At 43.3% G+C, this 14,673-nt stretch overlaps 1 protein-coding gene across 1 annotated transcript in view; it reads left to right on the forward strand.

Moving 5' to 3' along the window:
- The first annotated feature begins 6,007 nt into the window (after window positions 1-6,007).
- The window catches only part of insyn1 (inhibitory synaptic factor 1), a 44,970-nt gene continuing 36,304 nt past the window's right edge, over window positions 6,008-14,673 (forward strand). Inside the window, exon 1 of the mRNA XM_080508126.1 lies at window positions 6,008-6,094. Coding sequence (XP_080364252.1) covers window positions 6,023-6,094 — 72 coding nt within the window. The 5' untranslated portion in view covers window positions 6,008-6,022. The remainder of the gene's footprint in view (window positions 6,095-14,673) is intronic.

Genomic DNA, 14,673 nt, shown 5'->3' on the forward strand with positions numbered 1-14,673 from the left:
CTTTTTTTTTTCATTGACATTCACTGGACTTCCAGACAAGACATCCATGCAATGTCCAGGAAATTTGTACAAAAAACTTTAATTGTGGTCCTGAAGCCACAAGTAAGCTTGTATAATGCATGCGTTCGATGCATATTGCAGTTGAAGGGGAGAGCCACACAATATTTTCGTAATTACTGTTTTTACCCTAAACAATTTTTTCCTACATATAACGTGGCAGTGTTCATGTCCAAATCTAACAAATTGTGGTGCAAGGAAAAAAATACACTCATAATGTATTTTGTTTCCATTGAAAGGGTCCAATTCATTGATGCGTTGATACAAAATATATTTTGGGTTTAGAAATGTAAAATCATTATATTCATGTATATGCTTACATAAAAGCACATTGCTGACATGTTTGGAGGATGTGTGTGGAGGATTTTCTTTATGGTCTCCCTACTTTAGCACAACCCCAGAGAAACTGGAAACAACAGCTAGCCTGACTCTACCCCAAGGACAATAACTCCTGGATATGTCTGCTGGTTGCCTGGCAACCTCAAGGTAATGAAAGGACTCCAGGACTGAACCTATCAGGGAAACAGAAACCCTGCTGTGTTTTGTTACCTTTTCTATACATATGCAATATCATGCATGATGGTGGACACCATATCAAATATTGTTTTGCAACACAGTAATAGAGTTTAATTCTTCAAAATGCTGGACTGCACCAAGAGGCTTTGGTAAGCCATGGAGGTAGGCATGTGTAGTCATACATTTAAAAAATGAGAAATTACAAATTAATCAGAAATGTTTTTATTTTTATTTTCCAGACACTGTTTTATTTTGTCTTTTGTTCCTCCCTTGGTCTTGTACTTAAAACTAAACAGGAAAGCGAGTGCCTATTCAAAACCAAAATGTACAATTTACTAGGCCATGAAGCTTTTGCTTCCTGACTGCATTGTAGAAAATAAATCCTGTGATTTTAAAGTGAAGTGAATCCACTGGGGAGGGCAGCTGAATAAACCAAACCAAACTCATATCTATTGTGTTAAAACTGATTAAGATGTAAACTTCTCGGGCGAAACACAATGCAACTGAAAAAAATAATTGTTCTCATAGTAGCAATTCAAATCACCACTCTGGCTGCTTCTCGATAGAAATGCCTCGTCAAATATGTGTGTATGTATCTGTAAGTCAATGTCTCTGTGTGCTTGTGTGTATTGCAGTTTATGCATCATTGTGCTTGTTTGTCAGCCTGTGTCCAATGAGGAGAGAGAAAAAAAACATTATACTTCCTATAAAGATTCTCTATAAATGACACACCACAATAAATCCAAAGAAGAAATATTAAGTGGAACCAATATCCTGCTGGACCCACTCCAGATTTATAGTAAAACTCACCAGTCAGGATGACCCAAGCATTAAAGAATATGTTTTACAGAGGGAAAATAATCCTATTCTGCTTCCAATGAAGGCCACATGAAGCTATCTGTGTTGTGCACCTGGGTGTTTCCACAGAGAGGTCATTCAGTTTACATGCTCTCTTTGAGGTAAAGCTGTCAAATACACTATGACTATCCAAGGCAAAAGTTAATTTTTCACCGTCACATAGGAAGAAAACAGTTGCTGAAAAAGTGCTACAAACTGTTGTGCACTTAAGAGGGAGCCTCCCATATGTGCAGGGAGACTAAGCAGAGAAGCTACAAAGGAAACATGCTCAAGGACACCTGTTTCTTGTTTGTGAGGCATGTTGTCTGTGCAACACTACAGCAGCCACGTGTAAATGAAAAAAAAAAGAGGGTGGGTGTGTCAGGATCCCTCAGCCATTGCTTCAGTCCACATGAAGCCACAGTGTGCTCTGAAGCCCGAAGATGACAGTTTGTGCGCTCAGAAAATGGATAGCCTCGGATGTGAATCGTTTCTTGTAGAGCCAATCACGATCAATTATTAATTAAGAAAAAAAAAAAAACGTTGAAAAAAAGAATTTACAAAACCACTAAATATTCTGTAAATTACATTTGACGCATCAGCATAATGTCTGATCCTGCATTGGAAACCACAGTGGACCCCCAGTACAAGTCATGTACATGAACTATCCACCTAAAGGTGCGAGATTTCCGGTGGTCGGAGGTGAAAGATTGGATCGTAGATGAATCATTAGAAAAATCTGTAGTCGTAGCACTAATCGGTGGCCGTCCATGTGCAAGGTTCACCAGACAGCCGAGTCGGTGCTCGTAAGCCTGTAATCAATACCGGACAGTGTGATATTTGAGGCGATCGTTGCTGTTGCTGCCACCTGCAACCTGTTTGTTTTATTTACCCGGGGTGTGTCTTGTTGTAAAATGACAGACCACAACAGGAACTGCTAATGTAAAATGCTAGTAGATGCTAAGAATTACTCGCTTCAAGCCCCCGTGACAACATTACCCTCCAGATTCTCCCCCTTTGCTGCTATTGGCGATTTCTTTCCAAATACATAAAAGCCATGACGCTGAGGTCCCATTCAAATGTTTTGGCGATTATGCGATCAGTCGATGGAATTACGCAATACGCAACCCATTCGGGCTGCGAGACAGCCTGTATTCATACGGTCTGCAGACATGATTAGTTACATTCGTCTCGTGTGGTGTGAGAGGCTGTGACTACTAAATATTGTTCAAATCGCACTGTGCGGCACAACACTTAACCTGAAACCTTACTGCATTTCTCTGTACAGTGATGCAGAGGAATGCGAGGGGCCTCTGGCTCTTCACTACTGAAACCTCCTTGAGGAAAGTGGCTCAAGAAGTTGATGTTTGAATTAGCCAAATCTTTGCATCACAGTCCTCCTGGAAGGGTTTATTCGAAGCCGTTGGTTATACGGATCCTGACGAAGAGGACAAGGTGGAGGAAAAAGTCCTCCCTTGCTGCACCTGTCTTTCAGTCAGATGAGGTCATCAAACACCAAACTGCTTTGTATATTAATGATGTAACAGCCAGAGATCTTTGGACACCCCGTCCCTAGAGAGTGCTCGGCTGGCGGCAGAGGAAGACTTCATCTAGATTTAAGAGAGAGATAACACCCCGGACAAAACTGTGACAAAGAGTAGATAGACAGTGTGAGAAGGAGATAGTGAGGGAGTGTCGACGCCGGCAGAGAGGAAAAGACAGGAGAGGAGCAAGGGGAGAGGAGGGACCAAGCGATAACACTGTGCCTTTAAAGTGCCAAGCTCCTCCTCCACAGAGCGGAGCGGAGGAGCCGAGTGGTGCTGGCAGGAGCCTGAGCCCCACGATAAACTCTGGCATCAGCTTCCCTTCATCCGGCAGTCAACGAGGACACAGTGAGGGTGCAGGGGCAGAGAGACGGGGACGGAGAAAGAGTGACAGAGAGGGACAGAGAGAGGGAGAGAGAGGGAGAGGGAGAGAGATTAAAAAACAGGCCAGTAGACAAAGAGGGAGAGGCTGTCATAAGAATCACACAGCTTCTTTTTCACAGCAGCGGTCCAAGCCTGTTCGGTCTGCCTGCTGCCTCCAGATGCGGGCGAGTGATGACGGGGGGGAGATGACGGGTAGCGGGTTTTTCAGCAGCGAGGTTATCTGAGTGATGGTCGCGGCGGCATCGCAATCCAAGGCAGGAGCTCCACTCACCGCTCTGGCTCTTAGTCATCCTCAGCCTCCTCTCTCCCTCCTCAGAGTGCTATCAGGGGCCATTCATCGTTCCCATCTCATGCCTCCTGCCTCCTCCTCCTCCTCCTCCTCCTCCTCCACAGCTTCATCCTCCACTTCTACTCCTCCTCTGATGAGCCACAGCCTGCGAGTGAAATAACCCTGCTGATAGAAGCTTCTCTCTCTGTCAAGACAGTAAGTAGGGGAGGACAGGGGAGGGGGGAGATAAGTGTGTGTGTGTGTGTGTGTGTGTGTGTGTGTGTGTGTGTGTGCGTGTGTGAGCAAGAGGGTGTGAGAGAGGGGGAGAGCTGGAAAGAACAGCAAGAGGAGAAGATGTAAGTGTGTGTGACCGAGGGACTTCTAAAGAACCTGCAGGTTGTGTGTAGCTTGAGGGATCCTGCTGTGCCTGGACAGCGAGCTCTGGGCATAGCAACAGCACAGTGGTGCACAGGAAAGGTGAGTAGGTGTGTGTCTCGGCAGGTGTGTGTGTGTGTGTGTGTGTGTGTGTGTGAAGGTGAGAGAGGCTTTCCACCTAGAGATAGAGAGAGAGAAAATTATCAACGCAGTTAGTTTCTGTCCATCTATGAGCCTTCCTCACTCGAGCGATGTTCCTTTTTCCCCACTGCCGAGACCCAGAAAGAGTGAGCCGCCGAGAGGAGGGCAGCATGGCACATAAAGAGAGATAAGTGATTGCTTTCCTTCCCCTCCTTTCTGACCAGGTGCCATGTGTGATTGGCCAGCGCACCCTGTGGCAGTGGCATCGCCCTGGATTTGGCGAGGAGCTCTCCCCACTGCTGGTTCTCCGGGGCTCCTTTGGGAAGCTTTCATGGGATTTATCTTGTCCTGCTGGATGGCACGGAGCTTTCTGCCTCTCTGATAGAAAAAAAAAAAAAAAAGGAAAAGCGAGTCCACTGAGAAAACATACACAACACGGATAAGAAGTAAAATAATTATCCAATCACAGCACAAGCAGGCAGACCGGGTTCCCTTAGCAACAACTGAAGGAGAGAAGAGAATCCTTTTCTCTTTCTGCTCCCTTGGTTTTTGGGCACACCCCTGTGGACTGCTGTGGGTCAGTGTTTCTCTTTTTTTTAATTCGAGAGAGGACTTGGAGAGCATCGTTGCATAAGACAAGCTGCCACCCGAAATTCCAGGGGAAGGTGTTTTTCTTTCTTTTTTTTGCTTGCTGGGACCCATTGTGTTTTCTTTTCTAATTGTTTTTTCTTAGTTTTTTTTAAATGTGTCACTGGCACCATGATTTTTTCTTTCATCCGTCCACATATTTTTCATCACAAGTCACGTTCCGCTGGCTTAGAAATCAATTCATGATGATCCCACGCCACTTGGAATGAGCTGTGTGTTTGGTGGGGGAGAGAGAGAGAGCGAGAGAGAGACTGGACGCTCTTTGAAAAGACCCACACCTACACTTTTCTCCCTTTTCATCAACCAGAAATGAAGGACGACGTGATTAGGGCATCATCTGCAGAGACAATGGATGTGAGGCAAAGTTTTTTCCAAGCAAGTTTCCAGTGAGAATCCCATTTTCTTTTCCCAGGAGGAGGAAACGCCACACTGCACAGAGGAATATTTCTTCTTCTTCTTTTTTTTCTTCCAACAGGATCTGACCTTCCTCTCTTAAAAGACAGTAGCACTTGCTGGAAGACTACAGTCAGAAGGCACATTTCTTACTACTGACCACCAATAAAAGAGACCACATCATTTTGAAAATTGAGCAACTACTGGAAGTTCTATTTTTCTATCAATGCTGGAAAAGGTTCTATATGACCCATTTTTCTGTTTCCCTTTTTGTAAATTAGTCCGCCATCATGTCACTGTGTTTCACAAGGCAAAAAGATTATAGAGGACGAGTGGAAGAAGGCAGAAGTGTTTTCTCCCAATAGACGGGCATTTTAAAACGCATCTCCAAAGGACCAATTTCAAATGTACACATTGACACATGTGATGAGTTGGCTCAACATGATTATGTAAGAGTTTCATGGCAGCTTGAGCTCATGTATTTTGCCTCTTCTTTTTCCATGGATTTACTGCGTTTGACTTCACCCATGCTCCTTTTCTCTCTGTTTTTGGACGCGTCTATCCGAAGGCATGGATGTCAGAGTGTGACCCTGTGCCGAGAGTACGGGCGAGGCAAGGTGTTTTGGCTGCCCAGGTGCTTTTAAGATGTTGAGGTCTCCCTGCGTGGCCGGGGCCCCTGTTCGGATCAGTAGCACTGAGGCTCCTTGTAGCCAAAGACATGGACCCCGACTCGGCTCCCCCACGCCCTCAGCCTGTTGGCCACTGGCCCCACGTCACCCTGTAAAGGATGTCCCTCAGCAGAGCTCCGGCCCGGGACACCTCTGAGACCCCCAGCCCGAGAGAACGCATCCGCAGCCACATGAAGATGGTGATCAACCAGCTGGAAGGAATTCTCACAGAGCTCAAGGATGTGGCCAAGGAACTCCGGGAGGTGAGCGTCAAAATGAGCTAACACACATTTGTGGAAGGGGATTCAGAAGAGGGGAATGTGGGGAGGAAAAGACGCAGGCAGGGACAGAAGTTGGAGCTGCCAGGTGGGTGTGCTTCTCGAGTAGGTTGCCTTTAATTAAGTGTAAAATTCCTCTCACAGCATGGAGATTCCGGTTAAGATTTGATTGTGATGAGATCTCACTTTTGTGTGTTTGTAGCAAGAACCTACTGTTAATAACAAGCCAAATGAGGCACATTTCCAATTAAAATGAACACTTGTGTATCGCTTTTGCAAATGTCTTTCGTGTGTTCAGTGGTGTCTTGTGCGAGGATACAATACATGTGAAGGGCTGCTGGAAGGCAGCAAAGCCAGGCTGAAAGGGAATCACAGACGCAGGCTTAGATAAGCTACAGGACTTAGTGCTGCAAGAGTTATATAACCATTTTGTTAAAGATCAGCCGGAGTCGTACTGTATTTTTGCAACTGCCATGGTAACACGGGACTATATATGTTTGTGTGTGTGTGTGTGTGGTTGAGGTTCATTTTCACTAAATGGTCTGAAGAAGGATCAGCAAAGAGAGACACTTGACGTGTTCCCATGTGCTTTATACAAATATGCATTGGTATGCATGTGATGGAGAGTAATCAGAGTATGTGCGTACACGTGTACAAGAGTACAGAATCTCTTCTGGATCTTGTCCCTGAAGTGTCCTCAAAGCTGTGAGCTGCTCTTGCAAAGCTTCTCTGCAGAATGCGATAAAGGCGAGATAGAGAGACAGAGACAAATGAAACCCAGAGCAAACAGTTGCGTCTGACCCATCCCACTTCCGCCGGGCCTGTCACATGATTAGCCTCCCACCTGCCTCTGATCAGGGATGCAGACAGAGTGTGTCTATGTGTTGGAATAAATGTGCTCATAGAGCAAAATGGTGGATGTTGGCGCATGTAATGACCTAAAGGAGAATAGAAAGGGGGATTTGCGGGGAAGTGGGCATTAACAGCTGGGGGTGAATCTTTTCTAACTCATGCAATCCCAATACAGGAATCATTTTAACCCTCCTAGTTCCTATTCACTACAGTCTACTTTATGTACTCGCACAGTTTGAGGGTGCAAGGGCACAACTCGCAGGGCACCTTCTCTTTGTTGAGCAGGAGAACCAGACTGGCGTGCAGGAGTGATTGATGATTATGGGACAACTGCAAGTGCAATAATGCAGGCTGTAGCTATTTATAAACAAAAACACTGGCCGTGCCTCTGCCAGCTCCAGTGCATATTACCATTCTTATCCCAGACCCCATTAGAGAAGGCTCTGCAAAGTGGCTCAAATGTCATTTTTTATTGGCACAGAACAATCCCACATATTGAATTGAAATGGGTAAGACCTCATGTTAGCTGCAGTGGCAGTCATAATGTGGGTATCAATATCCTGCAATTAACTGACCTGTGAGATAACGGACTGTATGAAAAAGAGACGACGAAACAGAATCGGTGAAGGGCCAGCGGATGCATGGAAGCCTAATGTTCCATAAAATCTCTCATTCTTGGCCACATGAAAGGCACACCACACGAGATAACAACTGTCACATAAATAAATGATGAATTGCCCTGTGAATATAACTGAAATAAATAACGTGGTGCAGCAGCGGTAATGACTGATTATCACCCACACGGTCTTTGGGGGACTGGAAATACTGCAGCGCTCCGAGGAGTTAAAGCTGACACGCCAAAGCACGAAACCGCCCCAAAATTAAGAAGTTCCATGTCTGTTACTAAATTTAACTTAACAAGACCACTTCTGTTGTTGGAGATTTCACATGGATGATGTCAATGTGCCAACCGTTCAAATTTGAATCAACACTCATGATTGAAAAATCTCATTTTAACTATTAGTCACTGCAAAACAATCTGTCTACATTCAATTTCTCAGACAAGAAACTGTTTATGTGTACTTTAGTGTTCATTTAAACTATTTTAAGCAGAAATAAGGTGAAAAACAAAAGACAAAAGTGCATCTTCTGCATTTTTAGGTCATTCGAGAAGAAGGAATAACATCTTCATATAAGTGAATTTACAAAGTTTACCAGTTTTGACTGAATATATATTTCAATCTCTAAGGAAAATCTTAACAAGGCTGAAGGGGTAGTTGTCATCCACAAAAGTAGGTGAAGCAGAAAATTGCCTAAATGAATTGTTTTTAGATTGATTTGCCCACTCATTGTTTCTGATATCTAAAGGAAATATATAAACAATGGTGCTGTAAAAAAAGATAACTTTGTACATTGTATATGAAACCATATCGTGCTAAACTTTTAATTTTACTTGTAATTTACATCTTTATCAGTGGTTTTAGTTCTAGTTGTTTAAACTAGAAAACAACTGCTATCAAACATACTGCATAAGATAAGAATCAAAGTTTAAAAAACAGACTCACTTTGACTGTTTCTCCCTAAATGTCTGCTCTCAGAAAAATAACACAAATGTCTTAAAATGGGGTCACTGCTGGTTTTTACTTTTTTAAATGCCCAGATTTATAATTCTTAGCCCTAAAAATCCCATCCCTCTAGAGGTAACAAGTAACATCTTAAGCACTGACAAAAAATGGGATCACCATCTTTACTAGAGACCTTCAGTTGCTCCGACAACACTCTGTGGCATCTAATTGAACCCTGTGGCGAACCTACTGTTAAAATTTAATCACTGTTATGTAAAAGTAAATGCCATGGCCTGTGTGGCTACTGCATAGCATTAAGAAACCTTTTAGTCAGAAAACTATTTTAGTAAAAATTCAAACTCTGCCTTTTTGAGGAACTTGACAGCACAACAGTAATGGTTGTTAAATCAAAAAGCAATAACCAAGGAAATGTCCATTAGCAGGTTTTTAGTAAAATGCTTTTTCCGTCAAATCCTCATAACACACAAGCCGCCCTGGTGTCAACATTAATACTGCACTCGTATTCAATCCAAAGACTTAACACGGACGGCAGACACCGGCACAGTGATTGGTTGTCTGACAGCCAAGGTTGAAAACCATACAAGCTCATATAGTGACCAACAGAAACTTCACAATCCATGACATTTTCTTCCACACCACCTTGATAATTATTCTGTTTCATATATCCCGCACCATTGAAAGAGAGGCATGCAAACAGTTTACTGCCCATGTTACAGCACAATCTCAGGCAGCAAATCTTCTTTACATGTCACAAGAAAAAATGTAACACAGAGCCCTGGCAGTTCTTCAAGATTGGTCTCTTCTAAAGCCCATTACTGTCAAACGCAGCTTGTCTTACTTGTGAATCCCATTACAGGTTTCGTGACAGCTAAAATGAGAAAGACCTAAAGGAAGGACATTGGAAGGTAATATACTGATAAACTACTCTATTCGTAACATCATTACTGGCAAGAGTGTGGCAACTTCAGAGGAAATAATTCATTTAGATATCGTGTCAACCTTGAATTTCTGGAAGTCTGAAGATACAAAAGACAGGAAAATGACATCAAACAACGAGCAACTTCCTTCGAGACAGAGCTGGGGAAAAAAGGGAATTTCATTGGGAAAAAAATGGCAATTGTGGAGTCACAGATACATAAGTGTACTCTTGTTAGGTTATTAAATGGACTCGGGCCGGTAAATTGATAGAATTTAATGAAGCACTAAAGGAAAACAGAGGCATAGGGAAAAGCAACAGTATAGTTGGTCAATGGGGGGTGCGCAGGGAGCTGCACATCTTTACATCTTTATATGAAACCAAACAGGAATGATGGAATATTATCATGTGGATGTAGTTATTATGCAGAATGATAGCATGAGCAGGCGATGCTTCATGTCCGTGCCCCTCTAAAGACAAATGAACACAGGAAGGCAATCAGGACTCGCAGAATTAAAGCTCCAAGAGAGCGGACTGAATAAATGTTGGACAAAGAGCAATTATCAGTAACGGAGCACAGCATGTCCAGGACACTTCACTCTATGCGTCGGCCTTTTGGTACAGTATCTGTGTGCATATGCTTATGAAGTGTTGGAGGCTGGCTTGAAGAAGGAGGAAGAGGAGGAGGACAGCGGTGGGAGCAAAACACAAGTGTCAAGAGAAATCTGTAAACTCCAAATGTCAGCATTATTTGGGAATGAAGTGCAGACTAACAGCTCCATTAATGAATGCAGCCAGCAGGCACTTTGAAAATGATATATTTGCAAATGCTTTGGAACGACAAAACAAAATCATGTTTTCACTTCTGATTCCAGGAGCAGAGCTACTGCCTGGTGGAGTTAGGTTTTTGTTGTTGTTGTTGTTGTTATTTTGAAGGGGATGACACATGCTCAGCAAGCCCAGTTCACCACTAAATAGCAGACGCACGTGGTTTATTCAATTTTCTATTCATCACCCAATAGCAGCTGTATGATCTCACTGGCCTGGCTGTCAAATCAAGGCATCTGTGTTAAAATGGAATCTGTCAATAAAAACTGCCATGTAAATGATGCTATAAGGCTAAAAGCTATTCTTTCATGTGTGAGGCGAGCTCAAAACGTTGCATTGTGGGAAGCTTGGTGAGGAGAGTGAGGTATCCAAACACCTGGCCACAGATCAATGGAGCCTTATGGGGAGGCCAGCAAGCTAGCGGTGTCTCCTGATGGAAAGTAGTCATGACACACACACACACACACACACACACACACACACACACACACACACACACACACACACACACACACACACACACACACACACACACACACACACGGCGGGGTAGGGGGTGGTAGGGGAGAAGCCACCGTGAACTGAATCTATTCCAAACCCAGAGGCAGCCCAGGGGAGACTCAAGCCAAAATCAAACAGACCTTTTTTTTTTCCCCCTCTGTGGGGGCCATATCCTCTCCTTACTATGTTCCCCCTGCTGATGCTGCTGCTGAGCAGGGCAGGAAGGAGAGAACTGCTTCGCAAGAACACTTTAACATTTACCCATGTGGGGGGCTCTCACAATCACAAGCACTACTACACACAGAGTAGAACAATATGAAGGACACTGGACTCCTTCCCTTTATGAGAATTGCTTTTTCTTTCATCTTGAGGACATCATGATCTTAATAAGAAATTATGGTATAGACGAAAAGATATTTATTTTCAATAAAACAGGTTTAACCTCATAACTTCAATTCATAATTCAGGAGATATATATATATACACAGAGAGAGAAGAGAGAGAGAAATGTTCTGTTCTGATGGGTCATTTTTCAACAACAACCATTTTGACTTGGTAGCAGTGTTGTGGGTTCACTGCCCAACTGAGCACAGCCCAGTGATCTCAAATGAGAGCAACCCAGTCTGTTCTCAACTACAAAATCCATTTACTTTAGATCAAGGCTGGATTTGGCCACTTCCTCCGACATGTGAACATGGCGACCAGCTGTCCCAGTCAGGCCGGTGGTACATGCGAGGCAACACTTTAACTACACACACAGAGGAAAGTACCCTTCAACCTGACATACCTGGGCCACAGGGTTTCTTCTCATTAAAAGCCATTTGGAAGAAATGACAAGTACCCGCCCTGCTGTGTCTGTCAATTTGTTCCTCCTTGTCTGACCTCTTTTGTGTGTGGAAATTAAATTCCTAAATTAAACTTAGGTGATGCACCTCGAGCTGAGTTCTCTTTGCTTAGGAAAACAACAAGAACAAGGCACCTCAAGCCTTATCTATTCTTTGTCTGAATACAAAACACCCTTCCATCTTCCACACCTGCGTGTCTGTCTTTGGCTGAGCTGAAAATATATTTATCCGTTCCCGGACGGAATCGGGGGCTCAATTATTCACACAACTGACAAATTGCTGCTTTGGGATTTGAAGCACAAATGTCCGATCATCCCCATTTGAGCTGATTTCAAATTCTGACTTGGCCACACTCGAGGTAAAAACCCACCACGACCTCCCGCTGCTTTAATTTAAAAAGCTGACCAGCATGCGAAGGTAAACACTATTAGACCTATAATTCCTGGAGCCCCATATTAAAAAGTAAGCAGTATCAAGGAATGAAAGATGATCAAAGCAGGGAAGGAGTACAGGTACACAACTGGTTAAGACTTTAGCGGCATCTAACCTTGAGAGCTGTGAAGAGAATAAAAAGTGCACCAGGCAAAGCATTCCCTTGAGTCTCTTTTACCTAGCTCTACCGTGGAGCTCCAGCTTCTTTAAGATGCAGGCCCAGCATATTGACTAGCCCATCATGCCTGTAAGACCCACTGGATTAGCAAGCCCTTTGAGCTCTGCCTCCCTCTGCGAACCCTACACTCAGCACAGACTGTAATGAGGGCTTTAGGTGAGACCTTTGCTGAGGTAAACACTCCCCCCCAAAAAAATATTGCACTCCTTGTGCTCATTGATTTTTATCAACTAACACACCGACGGTGGGCTCGTTACTGATGAAGCAGGACAAGTTTTCTCTTAACATGCATGATTGTGATTCAGCCACAAAACATTGAGCTTGTCCCAAGGCAGGGATGGAACTGAATGGGATGAAAGAAGAAAAAGGCGGCGTTAAAGGCAGCGCAAAGAAAGACAGACTGTAGGCAAGAGAGAAAGAAACCGAGAGGGTGAGATGAAGGGCGGATGGAGATAATGGTTTCTCCTGCTGCACGGAATTGCGACAGACTGGGTGGAACAGCTTAGATCAATTGTTGCAATTGTGCTCGTTCGTGGGCGTGTTTAGGATTGTTTTGGCCTATCTCTGTGCTGTGAATAAAACCAGTAGGCTGTAGTTAATGGTGTGAAAAATGGCATCCATCGAAGTGCACAAGCAGCCTCCCAGAATAGCTACATCATTTCATTGTGTCAACGCTTACTGTACGCAAGAAGGACAGCTTTCTCTCCATTAGGCCGTCAGACTGGCTGTCTCCCTCTCAAGGTGTGGAGACTTGTTTCAACCACAAAGTGTACAGGAGCACTTAAGGCAAAAAAAAATAAAACAATTATATGATCATGTGATCTGATAGTGAAGAGATACTATATTTTATATGATTTCCCTTTGCTCATAAAAGTGGTCAGAGCAGCGTGGGCCATTGCGATCACGAGCATCGGAGCTTAATCCAGCTAAAATCTTGGGAAGTGGGTTTTACTGAGGGACGATCAAGACGGTTATTCTGGTCCCACAAGTCATGGGGATACATCATGAATCAACCAAATGAGATTTATCATTCAACTAACAGAAATAGATAACACTGGGCATACTTGTAACTACCAACTGTGTCCAATTATTCTGAAAGATTTGGACAAACTGGACAGGAATCTAAATTCTAACTGACGGTATGAAGCGGATGCTCTCAATGGCCTTTCTAATTGGTGCTATACCTTTGATTATGGTGACCTTGAACAAAAGTATGTCACTGGTGGACTTTCAGTTTATTCTGTGCGGTGAGAATCCTTGCCAAAAAAAGGGTGACAAGTTTTAACAGAATGACTCACTACTCTGACTCTAATTCTGGTATCTCTCAAGTTGCAAACTGGCGAGAGGGGAGACAGCCGAGAAAATAGAGACGGAGGGGAAAGTGTGTGTGTGTGTGTGTGTGTGTGTGTGTGTGTGTGTGTGTGTGTGTGTGTGTGTGTGTGTGTGTGTGTGTGTGTGTGTGTGTGTGTGTGTGTGTGTGTGTGTCATAGTTAACATTTGTTTAAGCCTTTAGTGCTTCGTGATGTGTTTTGGTTTTATCAGCTCATAAGTCTCAATTTAATCATTGTGATGAATATGTGAATATTTAGCTTCTCGACTTGGTAGTTGTGAGCATTCGAAAACAAAATGTGTCACTGGTTATAAAAGCAGTGGAATATAATCCAATAAAAAATTATATTTGTCAATAATTCACAGTGACTAAAACACATAAATGTTCAGAGAAAAAATGTTCAAAGAATAATCATGTTAGGAAATATCGTTCAGCAACCCGAGGAACCAGGGTTTTAGATGTTATTGTGCGTTTGTGAAGAAGGAAATTCTCCTGAAATGTCAGGTTTGTAAATATGTAGTTCCGAAAACACTCCAATGCGGTAGTGACACATGGTGCTTTGCTTCCTGTTTACTTTGTGACAAAGTACATTTGTGCCAAGTTCTCTTATTTTCCAAAAACAAAAAACTGCACTGTGATTCTCTGAAGAAGGTGTCAAGAGTTATACATTAGAGCGCCGTTGGGACATTTATTGCTAAGCACATTTCATGAAGCATTAATTCTGTGTGTGGTGAAAAACAGCATACGCAGAGGACAAAATGGGAACACGACACCATGGAAGTATATTACTTTTTGGGCCTACCAAGTTTGATATCATCTTTTGGCTCACTTGCTTCATCTTGTTTCGCACTAGTTTCATTGAGCATGGTGGATGAATTCAGGTCTTTCTGTGCTTTGCAAAGTGTTTTGAATGCTCTCTTCTTCATGCTGTGAAAGCAGTTTCAGTGGCAGATGTAGCCTCTTAGGTAATTTGGAAGTTTTGATAGGAGCACATTTGTACCAAGCCTCTTCTGAGTGGATTGACTTTAATATTTTTTCATCACTTAAGAAGACATCCAAGTAATTGATAATCTTTAGTTTGTTTTACAGGGCACAG

This window comes from Blennius ocellaris (genome assembly GCF_963422515.1).
Source record: "Blennius ocellaris genome assembly, chromosome: 1".
Taxonomy (NCBI): domain Eukaryota; kingdom Metazoa; phylum Chordata; class Actinopteri; order Blenniiformes; family Blenniidae; genus Blennius; species Blennius ocellaris.